Here is a 15,600-nt window from a genome sequence, read left to right as displayed (position 1 = left end):
TATTCTCCCTCTTTCTTTCTATCAATTACTTATGTCTTGCAAAAAAACATGATAAACTCTTTATAAAATATATCCCATAGAAACACAGATTGTATCCACATTTGGGAAGAAAACTGATAGATAGGGAATTTAAAAGAGGAAATGTTAATCCATCCACAGTGTAAGTGGGTTCCTTTCTAATACCAATGTTTCATTCATTTGAAAAAGAACGAAAAAGATCTATGTTGTAACTGCAAGTCACCACAAGATGTCACCCTTAGCTAAGCACATAGAAAAGACAGGAAATAGAAGCAATAGCCCCAATTCTGTGAAATCAATGCATAGATAGCAGAGATTCACTTTCTTTTTTACTAGACATCCTGGGCAATTGGGTAGATTGTGTGTGTGTGTGTGTGTGTGTGTGTGTGTGAGAGAGAGAGAGAGAGAGAGAGAGCTTATATCTGTGTGAGATGAAGTAGGTGAGACTAGGGAAAGGAAATAGGAAAGATCTCTGATAATCCCAAATAGGTAGGATGCAGGGATAGAAAGACTATTTAAAATATTACCAAATATGGTTGGAAAACATGTTTCTTATGTGTCAGAGAGCCTAACATGGAGACTGTGCTGGACTAAGGAGAAAATTCACAGTTCATGACATATTCTGCAGAAAATACACATGTAATAGTTATGTATAGGAAACAGCATTTTCTGCACAGAAATTAATATTTTGGCATACTTTTTGTGTGCAGAAAATGCCATTTCCTATTCAACAATGTGTGAATTCCCTGTAAATTTATTATTTTCATGTGGAGTAGCAATTGAATAATCTTACGAAAAACCTGCACATTTTTCAAAACCCTCACATTTGGAAGAAAATTGCTAAAAATATTTGCTGCTTTTTAAATTACGGAAATTATAGTATAAAATAACAGTATAAACCAGGCTGGCTGGTTTATAATCAAATTCATGCAATCTAGTATTAGCCAATTTGGATTCCTAGCACAATTTTCTGGGGGGGGGGGGGGAGGAAGTAACTAATTTGCTTTTGTTGAATGAGATGCAGCATCAAATGTGCAGGTCCTGTTCTGTCTAACTTTTATATGAGAAATGATCTCTACCTGCATCTCAGTCTCTCTATGTACATGTCTGTTTGCTTGTTTGTGAGTAACCGTGTTGTTACTGCTTGCAGTGTGGCCATTTTAACAGGCAGAAGGTGTTTAGAAACAAGAGGTGCTCAGATTGCTGCACACAAATAATGGTGGGGTTGGTTGCAAAAAAAAAAAAAAAAAAGTGGAAGCAACTGTTGGAAACATGGAAGGGTTACAAATTGAAGATGGTATCATATGGATCCCAAATATAATTCTATGAATGAGGCAGAGTGATTTCAAAACAAAAGTCTTATCATGAAACACGCTGAGTTAGATATCAAAGAATATGCCTCTGAGACTAGAAGTACATCATTTTACAGGAAATTTTACTGAATAATGGCAAAACCACCCTTGGCTTTTCTCCACCCTAATATTCTTTTGTTTATGTTTCTAGGAACTGAATTAGTGGTGGAACAAATGGGCATAAAAGAGCAGCCCAAGTGCGACCTGACCTGAAGGTGGTCAGAACCTCTCTGTCCTCATGACCCGCTCCCAAGGTGGGCCATGGATACAGGGGCTAACTGGCACCACCAGGAATTGCACTATCCCAGCTCCTTTTTGCTCTGTCCTAAGGATAGGAGCACAGCTTCGATGCAGCTCCCGGCCACATCGGAGACATGTATCATTTAAACAGCATGCCTCCAAAGTGTCCGGAAGCTGCTTCATTTGGTCCATTTGTTCTGATGGGAAAACTTTAGTTGTTTACTATTTGGTTCCATGTCTGCCCAATTCTAAGTAGTATTTCTATGAAGTATATTTGAGTTTTGTTCATTTCTCCTTCCCACACCACCCCCAACAAGTTTAATCTCTCTCTCTCTCTCTCCTTCTCTTTTTATTTGATATGCTGTAACATTTTGCTTTTGTCTGTCTCTATTGTAGCCATTAGACTTTGAAACAAAAAAAGCATACACTTTTAAAGTAGAGGCCTCAAATGTCCATCTTGATCATCGCTTCCATTCGGCGGGCCCATTCAAGGATACTGCAACAGTCAAAATCAATGTGTTGGATGTGGATGAACCTCCAGTTTTCAGCAAACCTTTTTACACCATGGAGGTTTATGAAGATACACCAGTTGGAACAATTATAGGAGCTGTGACTGCCCAGGACCTTGATGTTGGCAGCAGTGCTGTCAGGTAAGAAAATGCTTTATGCCAGTGCTGCTCAGAGAGGTGGTTCTGGTGCTAGTTTAAGAGTCATTATGATCCAGAGTTTCAAGGAAATAATAAAACAGTTGTCATCAATGGGCACAAATATGGTACTGGTCCCTGATCCATGAAAAAGGAAAAAAATGGTCCCTGACTTCAGATACCATGAAAATACTGTTATGTGCCATATTAATACAATGATCTCATAAGAATGGATTAGAAACCATATGACAATAAGAAAAATGAACTTCAAGAAGGCACATGATGACTTTGCAGATACATCACATGTCCTGTACCAGCTGCAACCAATTCCTTGGTTATTAGGCTGTAAGTGACCCATAGTTACCTTTGTCACTTTCTCCACATTTGGACATTTTCTTTCAGGCTTTTTTCTCTAACAGTACTAGGGTTAGGGACCGTGTAGTTGCCGTGCCTTTGTCAGAAATTCATCAGTCAGTGTTTAAGCCAGAACTACCTCCCAATAGCAAAGCAATACATTTAAACTCTACAAAAATCCAAACTCCACCCAAAACTAGCACCCACCTCCAGTTCTCATAGCTTAGCCCCCCCTACTAGCCAGCCCCCCCCCTTTAAACCTTCTCACCAACTCTATCTCTTTCAGACTTTGGCATTTCCATCATCCACCTCCCCTCCTTCTGTTACTCCCAGACATCAACCTGACGCAGCCCACATCTCACACATTCCAAAACCTATTGTTCCCCAAACTATCCTAGCCAGCTGCACATATCCCACCCCCTTTGCCAACTAACCTATCTGCTTCTCCATAAGCCTCAGCAACTATTAGCCTATCCATCGGCCTCATTCAAGTATGCATATAAAATTGTTCATTATTGGAAAGAAGAAGACAAACAACCTCAAAACAATTCCCCATCTACTGAACACATTATCAGAACTCTGACAGAATCCATGTATGCATGGTTCTGACATTGATACACTTTTATCCAAAGTAGGTTAAAAATATTATTATGGTATGAGGATAGCCTTGGGAATATTACCTAAGTTTATATCTTAAATAATACTTATTCATCACTGATATTTGTTTGATCACATATCTTCAAAAGGAAGGAAGGAAAGAAAAGATAGATGGGGTGAGAATAGGTACATGACAAGAATACTTTACAGCCTTATACATCTGCCATACCTGTCCTTGTTTTTCATAAACATGTATAGATTTTATTGGCTTTGTATTACCTCAGATAATAAATAAAACCTTTCAGTTATCAGTTCAAGTCCTGTGATGCATATTTTTATATTATTGTGTCATTCAGATTGTACAAGCTAAACATAAGCTAGTAAATATGTTAGTCAGATGTATAGTTAGACGTGTAGATGTTACTACAACTCCTACCCCACTATTTCAAGATTGGTCAGTAGCAAAGCATTTTCTCTCTTTTACACACACACACACACACACACAGAGAGAGAGAGAGAGAGAGAGAGAGAGAGAGAGAGAGAGAGAGAGAGAGTTTTCAAACACAATTAGCAGGGAAATCCTACATAACTGTGTTACAGTACACAAAATGAGACAAAACTCATGGCAATTTTAAAACTTCAAGCCATGCTGGGCCCAAGATACAGGTGAATCTCGCTGGTCCCCCCCCCCCCCATATCATACCTCTTCCTGTATATTGCACTCTTCCAAAGCTTCCACTTTCTGTCACTGAAAATCAGATTAGATATTTCTGTTTCCCAAATCTCCTGTGTAAAACTGCATCCATTTTATAATAAATTGAAACTCACATTTCTGTATCATCTTCCTCCCTTATCTGGGCCTTCTCTCTTCCTCCACTTTCCCCAGCTCTTATCTTGTTTGTAAGATTATCTGGGTAGTCCCCCACTTCACTGTTGTAGTTGGTTGTCTTATTTATTTTCTTTAAAAGGCCATTTGGAATGATAGCAGCAGTACTACATAGAATCCAAAATAATATTATTCATCCCAAATACCAGATTTATATTAAGATGCTTAAAAATTATCGTTACAAATCCACATGAAAGTATAAATAAATCGATAAAACTGTATAATACAGTTAAAGGGCGGGTTAATGGCTTTATATGTGTTGATTCATTATTAGTGTTTAACACTGAACAATAAAATGGTTTAAGATGATGTGCCTCATCCAAAATTAAATATTGAGCTGCCCAGTCATGAACCATTTATTTATGTTTCATCAAAGAAAGGAAATTCTTAATTATTGCTTTTGTAAAATGACTTATGATACGTTTAATTTGATTCATTCCAGTAAAGTGTCCTACATTAATTTCCAAGAATCAGATTGTTAAGTGAAGTTGGGAGACATGCTCTGAAAGATTATTAAAGAATCAGTTATTCATCCTATTTTGTTTACCACTGGAGGCTGAGAAAAGTGACCTGCATTCTAATATAATGATAGCTTGACCGGTACACCCTGCTAACTTCAGTGCCACCAAAGGATTTATGCAAGGCTATTTATATAAGGAGGTTTATACCTAGTGGCCTAATTACTCTAAAGGCCCAAGAACCCATCTGATCTTGGAAGCTAAGAAGTATCAGCCATGGTTAGAACTTGGATAGGAGACCATCAGAAAATACCAGGTGTTGTAGACTATATTTTAAAGGAAGGAACTGGCAAATTCATCTCTGAATATTGCTTGCCTAGGAGAAGTCTATGGAAGTCAACAGGTGACTTGAAGGCACATGAACACACATTTATACTAAATATTTGCTTGTCTCACTCTCACATGTTTACACCCTTGTGCAAGACAGAGTCAGCCTAGATCTCAAAGAAAGTTAACTTTGGAACTGCTAATGAAGATGTACTTTTTATTACCTGGGTTTTGATGCCTTTGTCTTCAGTGACTGCATGATAAAAAAAAGGGTGTGATCTTTATCTACATAAACCCTTCCTGAACACCACCTTAAACACCAATCTAAGCAAACACCTCAAGAGGCAGGCTGATCAACATCATCACTTTTCTTCTCCTGTATAAGTTTTAAAATCTTTTCCTGATGAAGAAGCCAGTGAGTCTCAGAAGTTTAAACAATGCATTTTATGCTTTTTGAATGACGTTTTGATTGAAGGAATATTTTATGCACAGAAAAGCTGTTTCCTGTACAGAAAATGTGTTATCTGCAAAATCCTGTGCAAATTGTGTGCAGTCCAAAACAGTGAAGAGTCTTGTCAGTTCAGGATTCTTCTCATCAGGGTTTCTTGATACTTGAAAAACATGGTTTTTGATCATTTATCTGTGTGAATATTTTCTAATATTCTGTCCATCTCTAAATAGCACACCTCTTCTCTGCCCATCACAAGAGATTTTTTGTATTTCTGAGAATGATTGTTGTACAAATTTCATTAACTGCACAAAGTGCATAGCTAAATTGGAATGCCTGTGTCTTGCTGACTTTTAAAAATTAGAAAAAATTCTTAACCACTAGAAGACAAAAGACCAGACAGTGAAAGTAGCTATCTAATTCACCACGTTATTATCTATTTAACTATTACAGTGAGCCCTCTGTATCCACAGGGGGTGCACTTAAGATCCCCACCCCCACGGATACCAAAATCTGCAGATGCTCAAGTTCTATTGTCCCCAATGGCATGCGGTCACACTGCCATTAGGGACAACAAGACTTCAATCTGCTAGGGTGAGGAGCAGGAGGGCCAGTGTGGGACTGTGCCCTCGCCCTCATTCCCACCATGGCTGATAGCCAAGTGAGGCCAGAGGGAGCCACCAACCACCCTGCCTGCAGCCCTTCTTCCTCACAGCAATACTTGAGCAGGGTGAGATAAGGAGGGCAGGGGCACCTCAGGAGAGCACCCTGCCACCCCTCACCAATGTGCTTTCTGAGGAAGACCAGGCTGCTCAAGGCACTCGCCAGGACCTCCCTCCAGTATGAGTGCCTCAGGAGCCCCACCACTCAGGTCACCAGCACCAGTGAAGAAAATGTCATCGCTGCCAACCTGCCTTGGCTACTCCAGAGCCAAGAAGGGGGTGCAGCTGTGGACAATGTCCCTGGCCCTCATTGGCCTCAATGAGAGAGGAGGTGGAGAGGAGGTAAGGGACACACCCAGAAGGGCAAGGAGTATTGTGTGTGCCTTCCTCTGAAGCTTAGAGAGTGTGAATTGTGTAAGTTTCCCATTGGATTTCCTCAGTGGGAGAGGAGGAGGAGGGAATGGTGCCCACCCAGGAGGAAAAGGAGTCTCTGTGTTGTGTGTGCCTTCCTCTGAGGGCCACATGCATGTACCGCCATTAGGAACAACACAGGTTTGCCATCCATGGATTGCAAGTCTGCAGATACTGAGGGCTCACTGTACATATCAAATTTTAACAGTTTGTGGGTGAGGAGCCTAAAGGTTGTTCCACTTGCAGCATGGGTCGCAAAATGGCCTCCTCGAGTCACCCAGGAACCTTTTCAATGACCCCAAGATAAAGCAAGCAAGCCCTTTATGCCAGCCACCATTTTGGCTTGGCACTCAGCTAGCTCTCAGTATGGGAGACCATCATAGGGAATCTATTTCCCCATATCCCATGAAATAAAAGGCAAACATGGCTCCAGACATAGTCTCCTTTCCTATGTCCTTTGCCCACAATGCACAGAAGCAAATATAGAGACATCCCTTTCAGCAAATAGGTACCTAGGAAGCATACTATCACTGTCCCTTCAATTTCCCTCCTGTCTACATGTCAATGACCCCTTTTAAAACCACCACACCCCATGCCAATTTCTCCTGAATCCATATAGAAACAGTGTAGAGTAAGGGGGAAAGTCCCTCCTTGAAAGGGAGGAGAAAATTCCTACACAGCCCACAAAAGGCACTGCATAGGAACAGAGCCAGACTAGATAAGCTGTTCATAACTTTTTGATCAATCAAGTAGCCCTGCCATATTTTATGTGTGTTTGTATGATTTATTTATCTAAGGCTGCATCTGCACTGCAGGAATAATGCAGTTTTGGCACTATTTTAATGGTCATGGCTCATGTCTATGGAATTCTGGGATTTATAATTTTGTGAGCTATTTAGCCTACTCTGTCAGAGCGCTCTAATGCGTGCATAGCATTGAGCCATGGTAGATAAAGTAGTGTCAAACTGCATTATTTCTGCAGTTCAAAGGCAGCCTCACAAAACATCTTGTCATGTAGCGGCAATTGATACTACCCACCCTCTAAGTTTATGATGCATGGCATACAAGTCCAACCAAATTATTTTGGCACAGGGAACAGAAGATTTCTCAGAAAACTCTACCCATCTCTAACAGTAAAAATAAAATAATAATCAGTTCAATAGCTAGTTGTTTGTGCTAACATGAGCCCTAAAATCTGCTGCTTAAGGTACAGCTGGATCTTGTAGCTCTGTTCTAGTGCCACTGCCAAATGGTAGAGTTTAATCTAAAGGTCATTAACACATTGCTCACTCATGCTTTCCTCCCACCAAACATTTTCCTGTCAATATCATCATATCTAGGAGGATCATGCTTTTTTAAAAAAAGATCAGGAACTTTTTAAAAAACAAAACAAAACAGAAACTGATTTAACCCCCCCCCACACACACACACACTATAACATCAGTTTGTAATTCGCACAAAGAGTTCTTGAGTCTAAAGCTTGTTTCCTTAACATTTTATGAAACATCTGTTTGTTCATTTTAATATATGTGAGTGCTGATGTGGCAATAGGGTATGAGTTTTTTTGTTTTTTTGAAGACAGCAGTTGTCAGTATTTTGTTTAAATCCAGTTTGTTAAGCTGATTGTGCTTATTTGTCCATTTGCTTGATTGAGGGAAAGATAGTATATGCAGTTGTTAGTTACTGATGTATTAGACTTCAGTACGCCATAAGGTTTATATCCTCTTAATTGAAAATAGAAGTCAATAAACAGAAGTTAGCAAAACATAAATTTGTTACAAACAGTTGAGTGTGATTATAATTTCTGACCACATTACAACTTACATTGTGCTGTGTTCACTTTTTAAAACCTAGTTTGGCTTGCCAGGGTAAAGAACAGTCTGTGACGGTTTCATAATATTTTAAAGGAAGAACTTGCAAAGCATAATGGCATTAGGGAGGGGAAAGGAAAGGTCTTTAAGGAGACAAGGCAAGGCAATAACTGTTCTTGTCATCAGTAGCCAATATAATGTGCTGTGTCATACAGTTTCATTGCAAATTAATTCATTTTCTCTGAGATGTTTTCCATGTTCAGCTTTAGCCTTCACATTGCCTATTACACAAATCTGTAATCTGCAAAACAAGGGAAAGGGAGACAAAAGAAAGATTTACACTTTATGCAGCAGACTGCACAACTCCAGAGAACAAAGCAGTGCAAAACAGCTCACATTAGCAAAAGTAACACTGGTTGTGGCAATTTATTACTCTTTATCAGACAAAAGGACTTTCAAATCTGTTGGCTTTGACATATGGGGATTGGATGATAATAGCTAAATGATAGCAGAAGGAAATCCACTTATTTAAAGAACAGAGAATGAGGCAAAATGCTTTGCAAAAAGTAATTGAGAATGCTGAGATTTATTTTTCTTGTTTGGATAGAATCAAAACAGCTGATGTTACCAAGAAGACAGGAGTTTATTGCATAAGGATGAAAGGTGTCAGGGATAGGGAAATAGTAAGGCAAATATTGAATAAAGAAAGAAATAGAGAAAGAGATAGGGAAGATAGACAAGAGATTAGGCAGACTTTGATTTTCAACCATTTTAAAGTTAGAAAACTTGAATTGAAACATACAGGTAAATTAAAAGCATTTAAACACATAGGAAAAATTCACACACCCTGATATAGTTCTATGGTATTAAAGGGGTATTTGTCTGTCACAGAAGGGCAACGAGATGAGGCCAGGCTATTCCACCTTCATAAAGACTTAGGTCCTTTACAGACCTGCCTGAAAGGTTGGCATGGAGGCAGAGTTGGGATATAGCATCCTCAGAACGCACACTCGACTCTGCCCCCCAGGGTGCCCTGATGCCACACGCCACTTCACATGGTGCATGGCTATATGGTGTGCATCCGGTGTGCAACCAGATGATGCAGCACGAAAGGAGTGACATCTAGCTGTGCTGCCACAGCTATGCTATCCTTTTAAAGATGCAAAAAGGAGCTATATGTAAATACAGTTCATATACTGTGCTTTTTCTGTACATGCCCAATGAACAAAGCACTCTTTGACTTGACAGGTTTGAAATCTAATTGATATGGCCCCTTTCTCCTTTGCACTGCTGGGTGCAGCCGTGTGAAAGCTGCGGCCAGCGGCGCAAACCAGGAAGGAGCTCCAAAATGGAGCTCCTTCCTGCTCCGCGCTAAGGGCGCACTAAGCGCCCTGGCGTGGAGCAACGACGTCACGCCCGCACCGCCCCATATAGAGGCGGCGTGGTCGTGATGTCGTCATGGTGGCCCCCATGCAGATGGGGTGCCGCCATCTTGTACGGACTCAGTCCGTATTAGGGTTATGGGGGTGCGGAAGCACCGCACCTTCCTAACCCTAGTACTGACTGACTCCGTACTAATAGGCCCGTTTGTAACGGGCCATAGTGCCCCTATCATATACTTCTTCCTTTTGCCATGGACGTACCCCCCCAAAAAGCACCTTTTATTGTTCTTATCCTCTCTACCAAGCTTCAGTTCATTCTGTGCTTTTGCATTTCTGACTTTACCCCTGCATGTGCTAGCTACTGATTTGTATTCCTTTAAATATGTTCTATTTAAAACTTAGCTCAGTTGAAAGTTTCTTAGCCGTCCATACTGGTTTATTGGGGCACCTTCCATTTTTCCTCCTCATTGGAACAGTTTGAAATTGTGCCTTCAGTATCTCCCTCTTTAGAAACTCCCATCCATCCTGAACTGCCTTCTCTTTTAGTATTCCTGACCATGGGATTTCCCCAGTATTTTCCAGAGTTTACTGAAATCAGCTTTCCTAAAGTCTAGAATGTGTGTCTGACTATGCCTGGATTCTCCTTTCTACTCTATAACTAACTCCAGGAGAACATGGTCACTCTCACCTTATGATCCCACCACTTGCACCCCGTTAACCAGGTCATCCCTGTTGGTTAGGATCAGATCTAAAATGGCTGATCCCCTTGTCTTCCACCTTTTGGACAATGAAATTGTCTTCTAGGCAAGTGAGGAATTTGCTAGACCTTAAAGTTTTGTCTGAGTTTGATTCCCAAGAAATACCAGGATAGTTTAAATCATCCATCACTACTACATCTCTCCTTTCATCTGTTCTAGAAAGGCATAATCCAGTTTCTCAGTCTGATTTGGGGTTCTATAGTAGATTCCAACAATAACATCTTTGTTATTTCCTGCCCCTTTAATTTTTATCCAGATGCTCTCCACCTGGCTTCCAAGATTTAAATCCTGGATCTCTTCACAGGTGTAGACATCCCTGACATATGGTGATACAGGCTCAAAACACACAGGCAAAATGATGTGGCTTCGGGCTCCATTAGGGGCATGCCATTTACACAATGTCTGAACATGGCCTGAAGCTGTGCTGAGACTGCACCAATGAAAAAGAACTGGGGCAAGAAGGAGCAGATAGAATCTGCTCTTTCCAGAGGCCTGGTTCAAGACCATGGCGACAGCCCAGATTGGGACCAGACACTTGCAGTTCCTGTGGTCCTCTAGTGAACGGCATCAGCATGGCCTCATCCAGCTCCTCTGAGCCCATCTGTTTCAGGCCACAGTCTCCCAAATATTCTGGAACTAAGTTGTATAGAGATTTAAAGGTTATGACCAGCACTTTGAACTGTGTCTGGAAATAAACTTGTAGCCAGTGAAGCTCTTTCAACAAGGGAATTATATGTTCCCCCTATCTGGCCCTGGTCAGCATTCTAGCATTTTTCACTCACAGGAGTTTCTGAACAGTTGCCAAAAGCAGCCTCATGTACATTGTTTCACAGCAGTCCAAATGGAATGTAATCAAGTCATGTGTCACCATCGCCAGATCTGACATTCCAGGAAATGGTTGCAGCAGGCACAGTAGTTTCAACTGTGTGAATACACTCCTGGCCACTACCGAAACCTGGGCTTCCAAGGTCAGAGTGGAGTCCAGGAACACCCCCAAACTGTGAGCCTGAGATTTCAGGGGGAATGTAATCTCATTCAGGACAGGCAAAGACCTTATTCCATGATTTGTCTTACGACTGACCAGGAGCACCTCTGTCTCGTCTGGATAAAGTTTGGCCCTCCATCTAGTTCATTACTGACAGCAGACATTGGCTCAGTACAGAGACCATTTTCTTGGAGTCAGATGGAAAGAAGAGATAGAGTTGGGTATCATCTGCATACTGGTGACACTGCACCCCATAACTCCAGATGACCTCTCCCAGTGTTTTCATGTAGATGTTGAATAATGTGGGGACTGAACAGAACCCTGAGGAACCCCACAGGCCATTGAACAGGAGTTCACCAACACCATCTTCTGAGTTCACCCCTCCAAGAAAGATTGAACCATGTATAACAGTGTCCCAAGTCCCATCTCAGAGAGGTGGCCCAGAAGGATACTTCTAGGAAGAGATTGTCAAATTAGTCCTGAATAGTCCACTTGGTGAGATTTTTATCCAAAAAAGGATCTAGGCCTACATGTAGATGGGTGCTGGGACTAGAATAACTTGGATTTCATTCCCAGTTAATATAGCTTTGTGAAATCCTTTATTCCATTGTCTTTGTATCTTTCAGCATCATTTTTTTTTTTTTGGCAAAGCAGAATTTATGTTTCAGTCACATCGTTCACATGACTGGAAAGGAGATCAATTTAGTCCTAATTCATGTTATCACCATTTTGGCTGTATATCTTACAGAAATTAAATGTCACTATACTAAAATTATTCAATTGGCAACTCAGTGAAACCAGCTACACTGATATATATTGATATGTATTGAATTCAATTAATTTAAATTGCACCCGATCATATTGAAAATTCTCTAGCAAATAAAATGATAATACCTTGTGCAACCAAAATATGTAATTGAGTTAAACACTGCTTTGCTTCTCCTTACCATTATTAAAGAAACACTGAATGCAAATATGCAAAAAAAAAAAATACAATATAGGTTACTAAGCATCATAATGGAGTCCAGATTATTCAGTCCACAGATTGAGAAGTAGAATGCTGAAGGCAGCATAGAAACTGATGAATTATTAGTTCTGAACTTGCCAGTAATAATTTTGAAATCTTTCTATTTGGGCAGACTGTAACACTCAGAGGTTACAAAAATTACTATTTAAAAACAACAACAACAACAACAACAACAACATATTTATTTATTTATATCCCGGCTTTCCCTTCGAGGACCTAGGAGGTTGACAACAGTCCAATATAACATTTAAAAACAGTAGTAACATGATCCCAAGCCCTTAGCCCTCCCCCTTCTGGTAAAATACAAATAAAACATCATACTATATAATAACAGTAGCAGTATCATACATTAAACACAGTTGCATAGAGAACACAGCTAAAATTAGGAGCACGAAAAAATATTTATAGGAATGGTCATAGGGAGACAGTGGGTTAGGTGAGCAGTTCAGATTCTCATTTTGGAGGTTAGTCTGGAACGGCTTGCCAGAAGAGATCCGTCTTTATTGCCTTTTTAATGGCCTCTAAAGATGTAATTTGGTGGATCTCCTCCCACAGGTCATTCCACATTTTCAGAGTGGTGGCTGAAAAGGTTGAAAACAACTGTTTGCAATTATTGTTCTTAGCCCTTCAAAAGTAGTTATTTGCTGACAGAATGCTACAACTCTAAATCTCAAAAAACATATTCTAGTTCCATCCATTTTATCATTGACTTAACACTCACAATGATACATGAAAGAGCAGCATGAGACAAGTCAGAACATGAACAATATTTATCATCCACCATTTAGGGAGGCCTCATCCTCATAACTATAAATGTAACCAAAAGTTAATGTTGTGCCCTGTTGAAAAATAATTAAAAGCTGTGTGATTTTCCTCCATTTTGGAAAGACTTTTTTGTACAGAAAACAGTTTTTGTGTGTCTGTGTGTAAATATGTATTTTGCACACACACACACACACACACAAAGAGAGAGAGAGAGAGAGAGAGAGAGAGAGAATCCTAAAAAATGTGTAAAGGCTCTCATAATATTGCCACTGGAGAGAGAACAAAACCTTTCATTCTTGAACGTGAGATACTTACATCCCTGTTGATTGCTTCTGGGATCTAGTATCACTTCGTGGCTTTCATGGGATATACCACAGTCAGTGGCAAACAGCTTGCATATTGCTGAAGTGATGAAATCAATACTCTAGATTTCAATCCAGAGTACAAAGGAGATAATGAAGGTGCTGAATCCTGTCTCCCAAATAGACTCAGCATCTTGAAATTAAGATTAAAACCCAGAGCAAATTCAGCACCCCAAGACAGATAATGCCATACAGAATGTCGATCCTCCCTTATTTCATTCCTTTTATCCTTCTCTCTTTAGCCCTGTACAGACCAATCAGAGAGGCCGGCATAGGGGCGGAATCGGGGCATCACGTCCAGATGATGTGCTCCCCAACTGTGCCCCCAGGGCATCATGACACTGTGCGCCAAATGACGCAGCGCTGAAGGAGTGCTGTATATTATTATTATTATTATTATTATTATTATTATTATTATTATTATATTTATTTATTTGTACAGTGGAACTTCGCCTAACACAGGTGATCCGTTCCGGACCCCCCACGCGTAAGGTGAATTCCGCCTATGCTCGAGCCCCATGAGAATGAATGGGGCTCGTGCACGTGGCGGTGTGGTGTGCGCATGCAGCAGCCATGCACACCATAGAGAATAATACAGCATGGCTTCCACATAAACTGGAAGCCATGTATGGAGCAGGTGCGCTGTATCCCATTTTTTCCCCAGGACTGAGATTCAGAGCGGCTTCACAGCATTAAAAACAGAACAGTTAAAAACATTTTAAAAAATGTACATTAAAAAAGATTTAAATTATTACGGTATTAAAACAGATGATTATTAAAAGAATAAAATATTTTTAAAAGATAAAATTACACAGAGAGAAATAACTACATCAAATTTTTAAAATGATCCAACATCTGAACCTGTCCTTATAGCAATTCCTTAAATGCCTGTGTGAACAGGTAGGTCTTCACCTGCCGGCAGAAGGCCATCAAGGTGGGAGCCATTCTGATCTCCCTGAGCAGGGAGTTCCAGAGCCTAGTGGCAGCCACCAAGAAGGCCCTCTCCTATGTCCCTACCAACCGTGTTTGTGATGGTGTTGGGACAGAGATAAGGGCTTCTCCAGAGAATCTCAGAGTCCAGGCCAGTTCATACCAGGAGAAATGGTCTGCCAAATAGGGTGGACCTCAGCCATGTAGGGCTTTATAGGTAATAACTAGCACCTTGAATTGTGCCTGGAAACAAACTGGCAGCCAATGAAGCTATTTCAATAGGGGTGTTGTGTGGACTCGGTAATCTGCCACTCTTAACAGCCTGGCAGCAGCTCTTTGAACCAGTTGAATTTTCTGAACACTATTCAAAGGCAGCCCCATGTAGAGCCCATTACAGTAGTCCAAACGGGGTGTAACCAAGGTATGTACCACTGTGGCCAGATCTGGCTTCTCATGGAACAGTCACAGCTGGCATACAAGTTTTAAATGTGAAAAAGCACTCTGGTCACAGCAGAGACCTGGGCCTCCGGTGTATAATAATAATAATAATAATAATAATAATAATAATAATAATAATAATTTATTTCTATACCGCTATTCCAGCGATCACAGTGGTGTACATCAAAGAGTAAGACAATTAAAACATCAGCATGACAATAATACAAAGTTAACAATTAAAAACAGTAAAAACCAACAACAGCCTATACACGTGGCTGTGTAGAATGGAATACACAAAAACACTTCCAAGGGGAAGAGAATGACCACAAGGCTGCACCACTGTGGCTATGGCACCCTCAAAAGGCCGGATCAGGATCATGGTGTGTGATTGCCACAGCCCCAGTCTGGCTAGGGTCTGGATGTTCAGCCCCTTTGTTGATTTCCCAAACCTCTTGAGACTAGTGGCTAAAGGACTGTGGTTCTCCTTCTGCTCATGAAATAATAATAATAATAATAATAATAATAATAATAATAATAATATCATTCTGCCTGTCTAGAGCACTCATCCACTACCTGCTCTGAACAGACCTGTTATGCAAATAATCAAAAGTGTTATTTTCACACCAGGAGTAGAAATATCATAGATATTCACTGCCTCTCTAGTAAATTTAATTTTGGGCTCAATTGATTTATCAACTTATTGAAATGATGGTTGGATATTTGGTTTCAAAGGAACATTATCTAT

General features: G+C 40.4%; 1 protein-coding gene across 10 annotated transcripts in view; it reads left to right on the top strand.

The window, feature by feature from the left end:
- The window catches only part of CDH12 (cadherin 12), a 788,808-nt gene that overhangs the window by 753,430 nt on the left and 19,778 nt on the right, over positions 1 to 15,600 (top strand). For all 10 annotated transcript variants that reach the window (XM_042465303.1, XM_042465300.1, XM_042465299.1 and 7 more), the window contains one exon: positions 2,007 to 2,260. In XM_042465303.1, the coding sequence (XP_042321237.1) occupies positions 2,007 to 2,260 (254 nt within the window). The remainder of the gene's footprint in view (positions 1 to 2,006; positions 2,261 to 15,600) is intronic.

The sequence above is a fragment of the Sceloporus undulatus genome, chromosome 4 (assembly GCF_019175285.1).
Source record: "Sceloporus undulatus isolate JIND9_A2432 ecotype Alabama chromosome 4, SceUnd_v1.1, whole genome shotgun sequence".
NCBI lineage: Eukaryota > Metazoa > Chordata > Lepidosauria > Squamata > Phrynosomatidae > Sceloporus > Sceloporus undulatus.
Note: the sequence above shows the minus strand (reverse complement) of the source record. Positions and strands in the feature narration are given on the sequence as shown.